The following is a 17,815-nucleotide window of genomic DNA, read 5'->3' on the forward strand; positions in this document are numbered from 1 at the left end:
TTCAGAGAAGTTTGCGTGTGGAAAATCCCTTCACTTTCACTGAGCCTCAGAGAGATTTGCAACACACTGTTTTGCAAATCCCTCGCAGTTCAGCGCAATACCAAGTCCCCACACTCTCCAGTTTCAGCCTAAGGATGTAGAGAGAATTGATTACATGCATTGCTTGCATTTCAGTGCAACAAGGAAGCAGAGAGAGGCAAAACCTGGGCTGTAAATGTAAGGGAGGAATGGACAGGAGTGCAAAGGAATGGTGATCTACACCAGTATGGATTGTCCTGGTCTTCCATTCTTTATATTTTCTTTTTTAAAAAAAGTTGGAATAAATGAGCCCTGGCAGCATCTGGACAGCACTAGGAAGACAACCCACGTTTGCTGAGCCCACAAAGTAACTCGTCCTAGACTGATTCTGGGCAAAGGATTCCTTATTTTTTTATTGCCTTTCTTGGTTTGTAGATGCGATCAAATTCTTTTGCAATTAAATCAGAGAGAGAGAGAGAGAGAGAGAGAGAGAGAGAGGAGAGGAAGAAGGATTAAAAACTGGCAGGAAAAAAGGAAGAAGGAAAAATCTACCTTGGAGATCTTCAACCACTATGTTGTCTTCCTCCTCAGCAATTTGAGAAGCCATCCCCAGCAGCAGGTCAGACACATCTTTACCCGTTTTGATATTGGGATTCTGAACAGGATAGATAAAAAGACTCAGTGTACAGCATTAACACACCACAAAGCTACACCCATTGCCAGTTCTGAGCTAGGATTAGCAGCATGGCAGGGAAGCCACCAGTCCAGATCTTTAGATCAGTAGCCTGGCCCACAGCTAAAAGAGACCAACACAACCTTGCTGAAAACATTATTTGGGTCTAGAGTTGCTACATGCCTTGCCGAGGTCACCTACTTAACCCGTGATCTAGGAAGCTGCCAGGCACCAAGGCAGACTGTTGGTCCACCTAGTTCAGTGTTGTCTACACCAGAGATGAGGGAATTGTGGTCCTGTGAATGCTGTTGGACTCCCATCAACCCTAGCCAACATGGACAGTTGTCAGGAATGATGGGAGTTGTAGTCTATTAACTGCAGGAGGGCCACAGGTTCTCCATCCCTTCATTACCGGTTGGCAGTGACACTCCAAGGTTTTAGACAGGAGTCTCACCTCAACTTGGAGGTGCCAGGAATTAAACCTGGAACTTTCTGCATGCAGAGCATGTGCTCTACCAGTGACCAATGACGTATCTGTACCAACAACAGAAACCAATTTACTCTATTCATTTTCTGTTTAAGTGGTGTAACATGTGCCTTTGGTTAGAAATTTAGGCTTAGCTGCAAGCCCCCTACCTCTCTGCTCCAATAACTGTTGCACAACCGGAGTACCGGGGAGCGGGTGCCATCTCTGTTAATTACTTCTCGGAAGTGACAACTTGAGTTCCTGAAAGAAAAGCAAAAGAAGTGAAACAATGCTCTAAGCAGGAAAGGAATGCTATCCAAACCCATGAAAATAAGAGCCCCTCCAGGTATGTTGTGCAACATGTTATTGACACAGCTATAGTGCATCAGTGCAAACCGTACTGAAAGTAGCGTCACATGCAACTCACCCAATAGCACGATGAGCTCAAAACATTATGAATGCACAACAAAATATATTTGGAGGGGCCCTAGGGAAGCCAGAAGGGGAAGAGGGAAAACCAATAAGGGCTCCATTGAACAGAGTGAGGAAGAGAACACAACAGCCTTAACACGTCAACATCTAAAGTGAGCCCTCTGTAAGACCATTAAGTTGAGTCTAAGATTACCTTACTGCACCAACAAAAGCAGACGGATGGGGGAACTTTTTAATAAGCACATGCTCATTGCATTGCATTGCTTCTTAAGAGCTAAAAGGGTTTCGTGCGTAAGTATTGCCTATAACAACTCTGTCAGGCAGGACAGCAAATCCTCTCCTTATTACCACGGTGTGAGTAGGTCAAGAGACAACAGTAGTGAGAGGTTTGAACCAGGGCTGTCCAGGGTCACTCTTGCTCCTTTCAAAGAGCGTTCAGCAACTGCAGTCTCTTCAGAACGTAGCAAGGCAGATTGCCATCCAGTAAATACCGTATTTTTCGCTCTATAGGACACACTTTTTCCCCTCCAAAAATGAAGGGGAAATGTGTGTGCGTCCAATGGAGTGAATGCAGGCTCCTTGGCTTCAGCGATAGCAACGTGAAGCCTCTGAAGCCTGCGCTCCGGAGGCTTCACGTTGCTTTCGCTGAAGCCAGGAGAGTCTGGTCTTTGAGGCTGGCGGTGGGGGAAAGCAGCTCTTCCCCCCACCGGCCAGCCCCACAGCCTTGGGGGGCAGCGGGAAGGCTTCACGCTACTCCCCTACCTGGTTTGGAGGCTGGTGGTGGGAGAAAGCAGCGCTTCCCCCCACCGCCAGCCCCACAGGCTCAGTTGAAAAGCCCCCAAGAGTGGTGCAATCTTCAAAGGCTGCGCGGCTTTTGCGGGCTTTTCTACGAGGTGGGGGAATTCCCCCACCTCCTAGAAAAGCCCGCAGGAGCCGTGCAGCCTTTAAAGAGCGCACCACTCTTGGGGGCTTTTCTCCAAGGAGGGAGAAGGGACTGACTGGCCAAGTCAGTCCCTTCTCCCTCCTCTGGGCTTTTGCGGGAGATGGGGGAATTCCCCCACCTTCCGCAATAGCAGGGAGAAGGTCTGGGAGAAGTGCACAGGCTGCGTGCAGCCTGTCCGCTGCTCCCAGAGCTGGGGGGTGGGGTCATATTTTTTCCCCCCTCTGAAAACTAGGTGCACCCTATGGTCAGGTGCGCCCTATAGAGCGAAAAATATGGTACTAATTGGAGCGCGTAACTCCGGCATCATTCCATCTGCATTGACTACCCATTTGTATATAGAATTCGGGGCTTTTTTCAGTGACAGTTGTCTCCTATTTTACCCCCTGCCCATGCCAATACTTTTGCTGGCACCCATGACATTTTTATAAATATATGAGCTCTGGTAGCTCATTTTTGGTATTAAAAGGTACAGTACTATTATATTTATTTATTTATTTACATTTCAAGGCCCCACATGACCTGGCAACAGAATATCTCAAGGACCCCATCCTCTCATGCAAACCTATACATGCACTGACATCAATATCAGAGGGCTTACAATGTCCCTCCACTGTCAGAGATAAGGCAGGTGGTTGGGACATGAGAGGGCCTTGCAGATATAAAGCTGCCTTATACCGAGTCTATCTGGATCAGAGCTGTCTGTTATGATTGGCAGTGGTTCTCCAGAGTCTACTCAAATTAGTGGTGACCCTATATAATTTCTCCCACCACCTGCTGCTAGATCCTTTGAGATGGAGGTGGTCAGGAACTGAACTTAGGACCTTGCACATGTGAGATGTGTCTTCTGGCAAGGCTACCATTCTCCAATTGACATGCATGGTCCAAGCCTCAGAGGTCTGCTCGTCCAACTGATGTATCAGCCAGTCCATAAGAAGGCTAGAGGTAAGGCAGATTCCTACCTCATGTACACGCCAGGAGGGACCATGGTGCCCAGAAAGAGCGCTGTAGTCACAACAAATTCAGGTGAGATCCTAGCATCCACATGTTGCTTGTAACCTGAAACAGAGATGACGGCTCTGAATAACAATACTCTGGCAACTACAGCAGGATGAGGCCCCATTGCTGCATGGATGATCAGTCAAGTGCAGACACACTTTTTGGACAAAGTGTGCATGTTTGGTTAATGAAATCTATAGTTTATAGTGCAAAGGTATGCAGAATCCCCAAATACAATTCAGGCCCCGCCTGCACTATAGATTTAAGACACTGTTCTACCACTTTAAATACTCATGACTTCCCCTCTAAGAACTGTAGCTCTGTGAGGTGGTCTTCTAACCACTCTCAGTCTTCTCAGAAGTAAAGCCCCAGTAAGTTCAGTGAGATGCACTCCCAAGTCCTAGGTTAGAATGCATAGGATTGTAGCTTCAGATTCTCTCGCTAATTACAAAGATATTATTTGTCACTGGATTATTGTGGCCTAAACCACTGAGCCTCTTGGGCTTGCCGATCAGCGGTTCAAATCCCTGTGACAGGGTGAGCTCCTGTTGCTCTGTCCCAGCTCCCGCCAACCTAGCAGTTCGAAAGCACACTAGTGCAAGTAGATAAATAGGTACCGCTGTAGCGGGAAGATAAGCGGCATTTCCATGTGCTCTGGTTTCCGTCACAGTGTTTCATTGTGCCAGAAGCAGTTTAGTCATGCTGGCCACATGACTGGAAAGCTGTCTGTGGACAAATGGTGCATCCCTCAACCTGAAAGCAAGATGAGCGCCGCAACCCTATAGTAGCCTTTGACTGGACTTAAGCATTAAGGGGTCCTTTACCTTTTTACCTATTTTGTACATGCAAGCAAGCCCTTCTTATACCTTTTATTATTCCTGATATTACAATTCCTTTCCACGATATTTATTCATTAATGTACATACCCTATTATTCTAAACTGCACCCCACACAAAAGGGGATGTATTATTAATTTTAAAATGGAAATGTGTAACATGAAAAAGAAAGAGAAGGTGTTTATTAACATGCTTGCTTATTGATTGATTGATTGATTGGATTGGATTTGGTTTGACTTGTCAGCTCTTTGCTACCAAGGTCTCCAAGGGGAAAGTGGTGGTTCAAAACAACAGCCAAAGTTTGAGTAAAGGTGAAAAATGAAAGGAATTGTGGTTTTAAATAACGGGAGAGGCTCAGGTAAACCTCTAGTGCATTTGTATTTATTTAAACGCATATGCATGCCCAAAACCCCGCACACTAACAGCAGAACAAAATCAGCTCAGTCCACTGGCACCCATTGAATGGTACCCACTTGCACACGCCATGATTCCTTCTCACCTGTGTAAGGTTCAGTGGGGCCATTCCCAACGAAGGCTGGCAGCCATTCATAGAGCACAATGTTCTAGGGGAAAAGGAGGAAGAGGCAGCTGTGATACACAGGAAGTTGCTCCACACCCAGTCAGACTACCTGCTGCAGTAGCTGGTGCCCATTGGGAGAGGTAGGGCAGAAGACAGGAAGACCAACAGCAGGTGGAGCCAGAGCCAATGGCAGGAAGAGCCACCCCCTGATTGGTTGTAAATAGAAGATGGGGATTGGGTGAGATTGATGGGACAGTACCCCATTTGCCCTAATGGACCACAATCCACTGACTGGTTACTTTATTTTCCCGTGTATAAGATGATGCTTTTTGCTTTTAAAAAATAGGCAAAAATTGGGTGTCGTCTTATACATGGATAGTGGATGCATAGGGAGGACATGCGATTAATGGCAGCAGCAAGCAGGAGATGGGCAGTGGCAATTGGGCAGGTGATTGGTGGCTGCTGCAAGGCCTGCTGGTGATTGGCTGTGGCTGTGGCAATGGGGCAGGCAATTGGCGGCTGTGGTGAGGCAGGCAGGTGATTGGCAGCTACGGCAAGTGGGCGGGTGGGCTGTTGGTGGCGGCGAGCGGGCAGACAATTGGCGGCTGCGGCGTGGTGTGCGAGCAGCAGTGGCAAGCGATTGGCAGTGGAGGGCAGTTGGGTGAGTGATTGGCGGAAGTGACCTCCTCCACCCTCCAAAAAAGCTAAACAACTTAATTTCTTAATTTTGGGTTAAAAAAAATAGGGGGTCGTCTTATACACGGAAAAATACGGTATCTACCCAGCCCTGGTCTGTTCAAGCCTTATTTATTTAGATCACTTGATGTTAAAATAGGCTTCCAATAGCAGGCAGAGATCTTTCCTGGTATATGGGTCCTAGATCTTCGGGAAGGGTCAGGCTTTGCATGCAGAAGGTATCGGGTTCAATTCCAGGCACCTCCAGGTAGGGTTCAGGGTGAACAAAACTGAGTTAGCTGTACCAATGGTCTGGCATCATTCTTTCTTTAGAAAAAACAGGAACTTGGAGATGTCATGGACTAGAAAGACCTTCCGCATGAAAATCATAAGAGCTACCACTGAGGTGTGGACTCTTCCATAAAGCTTAATAGGCAGAGGTGTTGAGAGAGGAGAATGTATGGGATCTCAGCTCTAAGAGTTTTGTTTCTCCCCACCACCACCACCAAACCTGGAGTCATTTCTTCATCTGCCAGAGCATCAAAGTAATGGAGAGGCCCTCTTTGCTCTGGCCAAATGAATGAGGTGATAACAAGGTTTCCAAGTTTTGCTATTGCTTGTGACGTATGAGCATGAATTATGTCCGAGACCGAGACCAGCTTCCAATTCTATGACTAGCAGCTGGTGGTCCATATATCATAAAATGGACCAGCACAACTGCCTGCATTTTTGTATTTTCCTTAGAGATTGGGAGGCTGCCATGATAAACTATTATATTATACCATTTCCCACAACATCTCTCTACTTAGGAAGCTGCCATACGCCAATTTTTTCTAGTTCTCTGCTGAGCCCAGTTTTGTCTACCGTAATTGGCTTCTCTCTCTAGGGCAAGATTGAAAAAGCTCATCTTTTATTTCCCTTCTCTTCCCTCCCCCTCCCCTTTTTATGAAGATCACCCGCTCTGAGACCCCACAGCTAATTCTCCCCTGGCCTCCTGACTGGCCCAAGTAGGACTAATTCAGCCAGCTAGCCCTGGTGACTATCTAATGCTTATTAGATGGATTTCCCCTAAATTGGTTTCTGAACTTTGAATTTTATTGCTATTCATGTTTTTATACCGTATTTTATGCTGCTTTTACAATTAAGTGTTTTAAATTTGTTGCTAGCCACCCTGAGCCCGGTTTTTGAACTGGGAAGGGCAGGGTATAAATAAAAAATTATTATTATTATTATTATTATTATTATTATTATTATTATTAAACACATGCTCTGCCACTGAGCTATGGTCCCTTGCTTAGAGACAATGAGGAAACAAAACACAGTCCAGGGGTTTATGTGCCCAGAGAGGTTTGCTGGATGCCTCCCCCCGCTCCCCGGCCACACACAGTCTTTCTTCCATGCCTCGCTCACCTGGTAAGTGGCAATAACCCGCTTGCGCACGTGCTGAAACACATCTTCATCAGACCAATCAGGGTGCTGTTGGGCAAGCTTTGCTGCCAGGACGTTGTGGTAGCGGAACCAGACGATGCCCATTGCTTGCAGGAACAGGTCTGCATTACCTTTGGCATTTCCAAAGTCTAGAAGAAGGGATTGGGTGGGGGGTAGAGAGAGAAAAGAGCCAATTCTAAACTTCCAGATCCTAAGAACAGGTACAGATTTGCTGATATGACCTCATGAGAGGAGCGTACCATCTCATAGTAAATATAGGAATGATGTCAAACAAACATCAGACACGGACATTTTATGACCCAGCCTTCTTTCAAATGGTTTATATCATATATCATTTGTTGTCACAGACGTATATTTCAAATGGGGGAAGGGGAGGACTTGGAGGAGGAAAGATCAAGCCCCTCTCTTGCCACTAGTATGCTATTAATTGACCCTTCTCAAACTGGTTCCTAAAAAAACAAGCAAATGTGCTATCAGACATCACTTACGGTATATACATTTGCCTATGCAGGCGATGTGCCGTTTTGACCTTCAGAATTTGCCATGCTGGCACTTTCAAACTAGTGATTCGCCAATGCCCATTTAAAAGATACAGGACCCTAAGAGCTGTGCAACATTTTCTACCTGTCTGTGCACTGGGGCTCTTTGCTATTGACCTTCTGGAACCCTTATAGGGAGGTTTTAATGTTTAATGTTTTATTGTGTTTTTATATATGCTGGAAGCCACCCAGAGTGGCTGGGGCAAACCAGTCAGATGGGCAGGGTACAAATAATAATATAATAAGTGCTATTGTTCTAGAAAAAGAGGTGCCAGAACTCACCATGAACGCCTCCCTTGTTCTCTTATAATGGCAACTGCTCCCACCCGAGAGGTGCCAGAACTTTCTTTTATCCTGTGGCTGAGGGCCTGAAGAGATGAACCCTCTCCCCTCCCTATTTCTGTTTTCTCACAGGCTCTCAACTTCAGACTGTATCCAAAATTACTCATTAGAGCAAACGGGGCTCTGGACCACCAACCTCCATCTGTTCTCATTGCCTCTGGCGCCCCCTACTGTTGTCCTCCTGGCCTTCCACCCTACCAGTCCCAAAGGAGCACCAGGCGCCACCAACCTTCCTTACCATAGAGTCCCTGTGGTCCACTTTGTCCTGTGGACGGATCCAGAGCCTTCCACATTAAGCTGTTTGCCTTTGTCTGCCTTGGGAAACCATCTTCTCCGGAGAGCAGCTTCCCTCGTGAGAAACTTCTCAGAGAATCACTCCAGGAATGGGATGAGCCATAGATGGCACTCCCATCAAGCCATCCTGTCACCCCATTTAGCTGGTGAAAGAGTGGGGGAGAGGGGGTGGAAGCAGGTGGGTTAGTTCCTTCTAAATTTTGGGGGGCCATTAAGCATTCTGTACCGCAGAGGCAATGAAGAAAGCAGCTTTGTGCAGGGTGGTGAACGGACAGAAGATTTAGCTTATCATACTCTTGCCAGAATGACTGTACTATAGATATACTGCCAGGTTATTCCATAGGCAATGAGTCAATGGAGTCAAAAGGGGATGAAAGATCATCAAATGCAACCTATGTTTTTTTGATGGACTGCTTAATAAAATTTTAAATAAGGTAATTTAAGCAAACGGGGGAAAGGTCACAGCTCAGTGGTGGACATCAGCTTTGCATGCAGAAGATCCCTGGCTCCAATCTTATGTTCCGTATTCCAAATTTCCATATCAATTTGTGTTGGTCCTTGTGAACACACACCAGCAATTTAGAGTGAATTTCTCCTAATATAAGCGTTTTCATGCAATTTTGCCTGACATACATATTTTTGGAGAGCAACTTACCCTGATATAATGCATTTGTGCATGGTGTTCTCACTAGTCTATGCATTTTTATTCACACTTTACCCCCCCCCCATGTGTCTCTTTGCTTTCCTTTGAACTACATCAGTGAGACCAAGAGGGGGTGGGGTTGCGTCTGGGCAGCGCAGAATCTCCACACACACTGCTCAGCCTTGTGTCCCGGGGAGGTGCTGCTAACACAGCGGTTTGACTTCACCCCCTGGAGGTGCCCTTCATTGTCTCTCAAGACAGATGGTTGCCAATCAACCATCGCCCCCATACAAGGATTTCTGAACACATTATTTAGCTGGGGAGCTGCAAAATTCGGATGAGGGCAAATTTTGAAGGATGGCTGGAATTTCAGTTCTCATGTAGTTTAGGAAAGGCAGGCAGGTTCACCTTTAAATGGTACTAAATTTAATTTCTCCCCCATCCTTCCTCACTGCTGATAGCCTTTCAAACAGAGGACTGCTCTCTGCAAAGACGGACACCTTAAACCCATCCCCTAATTTGCCCATTCTGTTTATTCATTTTAGTACATTTTCCTTTTCAAAGGCACACTGTTTTAGTTTTAAAACGTCCCGGGCAGAAAACTGAGCAAACCATTGCAGAGCATTCCATTCTGCATCTAGACACCACCCTTAGAGACTGAATCTGACTGCTCTCCCAGCAATGCTGCCACTATATGAATCCTCTGATACACGCCCTGTATTTGCCCTTTTCCCCTGCGAAATGTACTATGCAAACACGTGCAAAGGGATAAACACTGATTTGCAGCCAGCTGGATTTTACCTGCTCCCGGGGCCTGTTGGGGCTTTGTCCTGTACCTGGAGCCCACTGCATTCGCTGGAATGGCAGGACAACATCACCTGAGCCAGCAGGGTCAAACACAGGATCTCCTTCAGGGATCTGTATGTTTAGGAACTCGGCAGGGCAGCCGGGCTTGTCGGCTTCCAGAATCTCCGAGAGCACATGGAAACCTGGCAGACACCAAAAGGGACAGAACTAGCAGAGGGTGGATGAAACAGGACATCTAGTGAACCATGACACCTACGAAATTCAATTCCGCAAACTCACAGGGCCTGAAACCACACTCCACAAAAAACCTGCTGCGACTTCTCTTAAGAGTGTTGCATCTAGAGAAGCTTCAGTATTTGCCGGTTTCAATGCACGCTGACCTGATCTGCACCTCTCAGACTAAGCTGCAGACCAGAACTTCAGTTACCCACCAGAGTGTGCAGTTCCCCAAATGGGCCAATGTAGTTCTCCCCTACTGACCTCAAAAAGTATCAAAATATATTTTAGGATGCATATTTGGATGGAAAGTATGTTCCTGAAAGACCTACGTTGGTTCCCAGTACGTTTCCGAACACAATTCAAAGTGTTGGTGCTGACCTTTAAAGCCCTAAACGGCCTCAGTCCTGTATATCTGAAGGAGCATCTCCACCCCCATCATTCAGCCTGGACACTGAGGTCCAGCGCCGAGGGCCTTTTGGCGGTTCCCTCCCTGCAAGAAGTGAGGTTAAAGGGAACCAGGCAGAGGGCCTTCTCGGTAGTGGCGCCCGCCTTGTGGAACGCCCTCCCATCAGATGTCAAGGAAATAAACAACTATCTGACTTCTAGAAGACACCTGGAGTCAACCCTGTATTGGGAAAAATTTAATGTCTAATGTTTTACAATTTTTTATGTGCTGTAAACAACCCAGAGTGGCTGTGGAAATCCAGCCAGATGTGTGAGGTATAAATAATAATAAAATCATCATCATCTTGTCCTTCTTGCCTCAGGCAGCAAAAAGTCTTGAGCCAGCCCTGCTCACAGAGTGTAATCCAGCCACATGCCATCATATCTCATTGCCTCTTCTCCTCAGACAATGATTCCATAGACTATCCAATAGTAACAAGGGATACTATTCTGTGGATCAATTTCAGTGAGGTTGAATAATGTGTGCATAAACTTTTTGAGTCTCTTTTAAGCCCAGTTTTTAAGGCTTGGCAATTTCCCCCAAATGGGAGCAGGCAGAAAGTACTACAAACCCTGGAAAGAGCTCTCAGCCAGTGCCAATTATGAAGGAAATAACTGCCGGCGGCAGCAACAACGACTACTACCACTACCACTACAATAATAATAATATAACAAATTTGACAAAGGAAAACCAAAAGAGATGCTTATAAGAAATGTGTTCAAATGTGGTAAGAACATGTTAAATTATTATTAATTATTACTAATGTTATTATTACAAACTAGGTTTCTTATCCACCTTTCACAATAGGTGAAGTGACAGCAATTTAAAAATACAATATTAAAATTGGTTTAAAACAAATTAGTCAAAAGAATAGGGTGGGTCCTGTGATATATATGTCAGAAATGTCAAAAGTCCAGATATATAGGTGTTTCTCTTCAGCGCATGACAGGAACTACATAAAGGAAGGAAACAACACCCCTCTGAGGAGTTGGAAGTCTACAACTTAGGGGTTTGCCGGAAAGAATGCTTTCTAAGGGGCTCAGAAGTGCCAAAGAACCCATTTCCTCTTCGTCCTACTCTCTCATCATGGCTTCTGAGAAATCCACAGTCTTGTTTGAACATATTCCAAGGGATTAAGCTCCAAGCATTACTCAGCCTTCAGCAGAAATGCCTAGCAACAGCCAGGCTCCCAAACATGCCCGGATCACACTGGCAAAAGCTAACCCAGGGGGAAGTAGGTTTAAGTGACCAAAGAATTCTGAGGTTTGGAGCAGAAATCCGCAAGGAGGGGCAAACATGACCATTGCTAAAATAAGACATAAAACCAGTCATGCAAGAGCCTAGTAATCCTCTTGGAGGTAATCCTATGATCTAAGGGTTTGAGCCAGAGGAAGAGAAAAAGGGGCACACTGTGGTTTGAATTACAGTCTCTGCGTTGCTGTCACAAGGCCTGGAAACCTTGGCAAATCCCTTACCCCCAATACTATAATTCTGTGACCAGAACCTCCTCAAATCCCGTAATTGAAAGAATTAGGCACATTACTCCATTAGTTACAGGCATTGATTTGAGACCTGATTTGTGGTAGAAAGTGGGCCTTGACTATCTCAAGAGCCTCGTTTCTCCAAAATGTCAGTGCTGTGAAAAGCAGAGTAGGCCAGCCTTTCCCAACTAGATGCCTTCCAGGTGCTTTGAACTACATCTCCCATCAGCTCCAGCCACTATGCTGCATGGGGCGGATGGGAGTTATAGTCCAAAACATCTAGAGGGCATCAGGTTGGTAAATGTCTGGAGCAGACACTGCCAGAGTGGAGGCAAAGGAATTTGCAGGCAGTTGTGAAATCAGGAATCCATTTTGTTTTTCCCATGATTGTGACAGGTGCTCTATGTTGGAGAGGGGCCAAACCAGATAAATCAGTCCTGTTCCCTGTAATGATGCCGATTCCTTTGTGAGACGTTTGCTGGAGATTTGCTGAAGGGGCCAAAACGTTTATTTGCTGCATCTTATACCATCCCGGCAGTTTGAGTTTTATGATTGCTGTTTAGAATCTTAAGAAACATGACACAAGAGGAGGAGGAAGAAAGAAGACACACACAAACTCAGGAACCTGCTCTTGGAAGCCTCTACATCATCAATGGTCATGAAAGCAGCAACACTGGGAGGGGTTAGGGTTGCAGGTTCGATCCCCGTATGGGACAGCTGTGTATTCCTGCATTATATAATAATAATTTATTATTTATACCCTGCCCATCTAGTTGTGTTTCCCAGCTACTCTAGGCTGCTCCCAATCGAATATTAAAAACACAACACAGCATTAAACATTAAAAACTTCCCTAAACAGGGCTGCCTTCAGATGTCCTTTAAAAGTAGGATAGTTGCTTATTTCCTTGACATCTGATGGGAGGGCGTTCCACAGGGCGGGTGCCACTACCAAGAAGGCCCTCTGCCTGGTTCCCTGTAACCTCACTTCTCGCAGGGAGGGAACCACCAGAAGGCCCTCAGAGCTGGACCTCTGAACGATGGGGGTGGAGACGCTCCTTCAGGTATACAGGACCAAGGCCATTGTAGGGCGAGTTGCACTCGATTGGAAGAGTCCCTTCCAACTGTACAATTTTAGGATTCTACGATATCAGGGAGGAGCCAAAGGGTCATTGGACACATGGAGGGGGCCTTGCTGCCTCACCCCTCCCTCAGACGCAGCCCAGTGGCATGGATGCTGATGGAGGCCATCACTCAAGAGTTCTCAGCTTACCAAAGAAGACGCCCAGCACAGTTCTGTTCTTCTGAGAGGGTGATCCAGAGTCCCCTCGTGCCACCACATGGCTGAGTCTCCGTGCACTGGGGACATTTGGTTCCTGGGGGGCCTGGTACACGCCGTCCGCATAGCTCGCAGGAAGGAGCCGCGACAACCACGATCCTAGTGGTGAGAAATCAGCATGTCAGCTTGAGGTAGCCAGCCGTGGGCAAGACTTAATTTTTGTAAATTTCTTCAGTGAAGGAGTCTTAAAAATATGTCTCTGAGGGTGAGGAATCTGCAATTATCTTTGTGACTGGAGAACATTTAGCTTGGTAAGTCTACGTTAGATGAAGAAGCTCATACAGTGCTTTCAGAAAACTGAAGAATTTTAATTTTACCTTACGAAAACGTCAGTAATGCTAAATAATATTATTAATAATAAATAATTATAATATAACTGCAAGTACTTGGGGCAAAGCATTTCTAATTATTTCTATGGAATTTACAGACATTTTACTTACCAAGCATAACTAAATTATATTAATTTGACCAAAATATCTTTTGAATTCCCCAAGTGATGTTATACCCTTTTAGCACCCGTCATTTTTGGAAGCTAAAAGCTGAAAAATTCAACACACCCTATTGAGGTCATGTGGCCAGCATGACTAAGCCGCTTCTGGCGAACCAGAGCAGCGCATGGAAACGCCATTTACCTTACCTATTTATCTACTTGCACTTTGATGTGCTTTTGAACTGCTAGGTTGGCAGGAGCAGGGACTGAGCAACAGGAGCTCACCCCGTTGTGGGATTTGAACCGCCGACCTTCTGATCAATCGGCAAGCCTTAGGCTCTGTGGTTTAACACACAGAGCCACCCGCGTCCCTAGGGTGTGTCTTAGGTGCTGTGCAAAGTATGTCCTGAGAAACAAGGAAGGAGATGGGCGGTTGGACCTTTAAGGACCTCTGCTCCTTTAAGACATGCTTGGATGCAGTGGTGAGCCTGCTGTGGAAGCAGGCTCCCCAAGGTCTGATGCGCATATGTGCTGCTGTGAACAGCTGGGAGGAAAAAAGTTGTGAAATGCACAAGGTGGAGGAACACAACTTCCCTGCTCTTTAAGGCAGCATTGTGAACCCTAACCCAGGGATCGCCTGGGCTCTTATATATCCCACCTCAACCCATTGCATGCAGGGCTGTTTCCAGTCCACCCAAAACAACGCTGTTTGACTCGCTGTTTGCTGTAGCCAAATTTAATGATATGATTAATTCTGTTATTGCCATGTGGCTATTCCACACCATTTATTTCAACAGGAGTGTGGTGGAAACATCATCAATAAGTGTGGTGGGGAACAAGTGTGAATTTAGGACGGGGGGGGGGGTGAAAAATTGAATGCCAATTGCCTGCCTGATTTTCCATTCATTTGCAGAAAGATGTGTGAACTGGCACACCATTTCGCAGAATTTGCCAATATTCCCCGTACACATGGACCCAATGCTTGGCATCAGAAATGGCATTTGCAACAGCATTGGAGGCCTGAAAACCTCAGGGACGCTCTCACCTGCTGAGTTGTGCCTGTGGTACATGAGGTTGTTGTACCAGCCGTCGTAACGCTGAATTTCCCAGTGGATATTCTTTTGGGCGCCTGAGAGTAAACCACACATGAAGGAAATGAAGTTATTGGAAGCAGAGATGGTTTTTCATGAAAAATCAGGGCCGATTAGGGTGTCGGCATGTTGGAAGATGCTCAAATTTTCGTATGTGATGAACTGGCAATGTGTCTTCATGGTGGGCATACCTGGCAGGACTCGGTAACAGCCCCTTCTGGTTCAAAGATATGTATGATAACCATGGGAGAAGCTATGGAACTGGGATTTGAAGTTTACAGCATGTTATACATTGAAAGAAAATGATGTATCATTGGTATTTAAGTCCTAGTAAACCAGCTGAAATGTACAAAACCAGGTCAAATACATGCTGGAAATGTAAGGAAAAAGAAGGCAACTTTTATCATGTGTGGTGGACATGTGAGATAGTACAAGAATTCTGGGAGATGACATATAATGAACTGAAAAATATGTTCAAAATAACCTTTTCTAAAAAAAACCGAAGGAATTCTAGGTGCCAAAATTCCAACGGATCAGAAAATACTATTTATGTACACCACTGCTGCTATTTATGTTATACCACTGCTGCTCGGATGTTACTAGCCCACAGATGGAAAGAAGACATTGTCCCTACCACAGAAGAATGGCAGATTAAGTTGATGGACTATGCCGAATTGGCAAAAATAGAATAAGAAATCAGGAAGACCAAAATTTTAATAAGGAATGGGGAGAATATATAAGTTACCTTACAAAACATTGTAAACAATTAAAATTATTAGTAGGATTGAAATGACACTTGTAGTCTAATGTTGAATTTTGGGTATGATGGAGATTTAAAAGATTTGGATTAATAGACAAGATGCAGGAGGAAAAAGTTAATATAAGGACCCACAAAGGGGGAAGTCCAGGAGATTCTTTGGAATTCTCTTTTTATGTTGGTTGTGTGATAACTACATTTTTAAAACCTGAAAAACTAAATATTTTTTTTTAAAAAGAAGAGGAACTATATGTATGGCTTAACTAAGCTCACCATACATTTAAACTACTTTTATGCTACTATAGGCTGCTGAATTAGTTTGGTGGTCCATGTGGTCAGCATCCGGTTCTCACAGTGACTAACCAGATGTCCATGGGACATGGCACCATCTCCTCCTGTGGTTTCCAGCAGCTGGTTTTCAGAAGCATTCTAGAACATAGCCTTCTCCTCCATGAACTGGCCTAGGCTGCCCAAGTTGGTGACCATCATTGCCAATTGTGGGAGTCAATGCCATAGCTTAACTATATTATGCCATGTGAAGAAGTCCTTTCTTTTGCCTCTCCTGAGCCTTCCAGCATTCTGCTTCACTGGATATCACATGGATTCTCATATGATGAAAGAGGGAGTAAAACTTATCTATCGCCTCCCTCTTCACCATGCTTAATTTTATAGACTTCTATCATGCCACTTCTAACTTGCCATTCCTCTCTAAACTGAAAAGCCCAAAATGTTGTAAGCTTTTCTCATGGGGTTAGAATCATGACTTCCCAAGAATTCTGGGAACTGTACTTTGTTAATGATCTCCTTACAACTTTGGGCATACCTGACATGCTCCATTTCCCAGGATTCTTTGGGGGAAGCCATGACTCTTAAGTGCACATCTTATATTCCAGTGGAATGGAAATCATTTGATAGCTATGGGCACCTGTTAATGACCAAGAAAATGGAAGACTTGGCCACACTGTCTGTTTGAGAAAGCACCAAAAACAAGATCGCCGTTTGGATCTAGTCTGCAGCAAAGTCTACATGGAACCACAAGACTCACAATACCATCCTAACAAGAGTTAGTAAAAAGGTAAAGCTAAAAGACCCCTGATAGTTAAGTTGTCGTGAACGACTCTGGGGTTCTGGCGCTCATCTCGCTTTACTGGCCGAGGGAGCAGGCATTTGTCCACAGTCAGTTTTTCTGAGTCATGTGGCCAGCATGACTAAGCCACTACTGGCGAAACCAGAGCAACACATGGAAACACTGTTTACCTTTCCTCCAGAGCGGTACCTATTTATCTACTTGAACTTTAATGTGCTTTCAAACTGCTAGGTGGGCAGGAGCAGGGACCCAGCAACAGGAGCTCACCCCGTCATGGGGATTCGAACCGCCGACCTTCCGATCGGCAAGCCCTAGGCTCAGTGGTTTAGACCACAGCGCCACCCGCGTTACTCTAACAAGAGTTATACCCTGTGAAATCAACAAAAAACCCTAAACAGTTTCCATAAAACAATGTGAAATACACTTAAGAAAATATAGATAAAATCAAACATTAAAAAGAAGTAGACATGAAATGCCTCACAATAGAGACAAATTTCTGAAACAAAATAGACATAATAAAATTGCACGTCTGGGTAGGCTTGCCTCAAACAAAAAAAGTTTTTATCAGTCAAGTAACAGCTCTAAGAGGAAATCCATTTTAGGAAAACCAATTGTTAACTGGACAGGGAAAAGTTGGACAGACTTACCAGTCGAGTGCCATAAACTTGCCAGGACAAACCAAAGCAAAATAAAAGTTTTAGTTCCCGTCATGAGATCAGTCCACATTTCTTTGCGGGACTTTTTCCCTGAAAGACACAAAAAAAAAAGTAGTTGCATCTTACAGTCCTGGGAAGCCTGAAAACACATATTTCCATTTTGTGGTGCAGCGGTTAAAGCGTTGGACTAGGACCTTGGAGACCAGGGTTCAAATTCCCACTTAGCCCTGAAGCTCATTGGGAGCCCTGCCTCTAGGCTAACCTACCTCACAGGGCTGTTGTGGGGACTAAACAAGGAGAGGGAAAACCTTTAGTTCCTTATAAAAAAAAGTGGGATATAAATGCAACATATAAACATATAAAATGACTCAGGTGGAACCTCATCAGGGGATGGCTTGGTAGTATTGCCCACCCACAAAGTGAGCGGTGCTTCCCTCTGGAAACAAACGATGCCAGAGAAAGAGATATTAATTTTAGATCTAGACATTTCAACTAAGCCCTTTTCTTTTCAGACTGATTTTTGCACTGGTCTCCTGCAATGCAGATACATTGCAAATACCTAAAATCTGCCCATCAGAAGGAAACCAATTCCTTTTGCTGGTTTAAATTCAGAAAAATTCTATAAAACTTCTAATTTGCACATTTATTTGGGTGGAACCATCAGTACTTGTTGAAGAATT

The 17,815-nt window shown here is 45.1% G+C and overlaps 1 protein-coding gene across 2 annotated transcripts in view; it reads right to left on the minus strand.

The window, feature by feature from the left end:
- DUOX2 (dual oxidase 2) overlaps positions 1 to 17,221 on the minus strand; it is a 52,816-nt gene extending 35,595 nt beyond the window's left edge. Inside the window, exons 1-10 of one of the 2 annotated variants that reach the window (XM_082198264.1) lie at positions 17,127 to 17,221; positions 14,590 to 14,673; positions 13,049 to 13,213; positions 9,628 to 9,815; positions 8,128 to 8,326; positions 6,970 to 7,136; positions 4,864 to 4,927; positions 3,492 to 3,588; positions 1,328 to 1,418; positions 571 to 673 (exon numbers count right to left, since the gene is read on the minus strand). In XM_082198264.1, the coding sequence (XP_082054390.1) occupies positions 571 to 673; positions 1,328 to 1,418; positions 3,492 to 3,588; positions 4,864 to 4,927; positions 6,970 to 7,136; positions 8,128 to 8,326; positions 9,628 to 9,815; positions 13,049 to 13,213; positions 14,590 to 14,673; positions 17,127 to 17,205 (1,237 nt within the window). In that variant the 5' untranslated portion in view covers positions 17,206 to 17,221. Of the gene's footprint in view, positions 1 to 570; positions 674 to 1,327; positions 1,419 to 3,491; positions 3,589 to 4,863; positions 4,928 to 6,969; positions 7,137 to 8,127; positions 8,327 to 9,627; positions 9,816 to 11,840; positions 12,972 to 13,048; positions 13,214 to 14,589; positions 14,674 to 17,126 lie in introns of those variants that run through there. The other variant, XM_082198265.1, reaches the window with a different exon arrangement.
- Positions 17,222 to 17,815: the final 594 nt, after the last annotated feature.

This window comes from Podarcis vaucheri, assembly GCF_965113315.1.
Source record: "Podarcis vaucheri genome assembly, chromosome: 14".
NCBI classification, from domain to species: Eukaryota; Metazoa; Chordata; class Lepidosauria; order Squamata; family Lacertidae; genus Podarcis; species Podarcis vaucheri.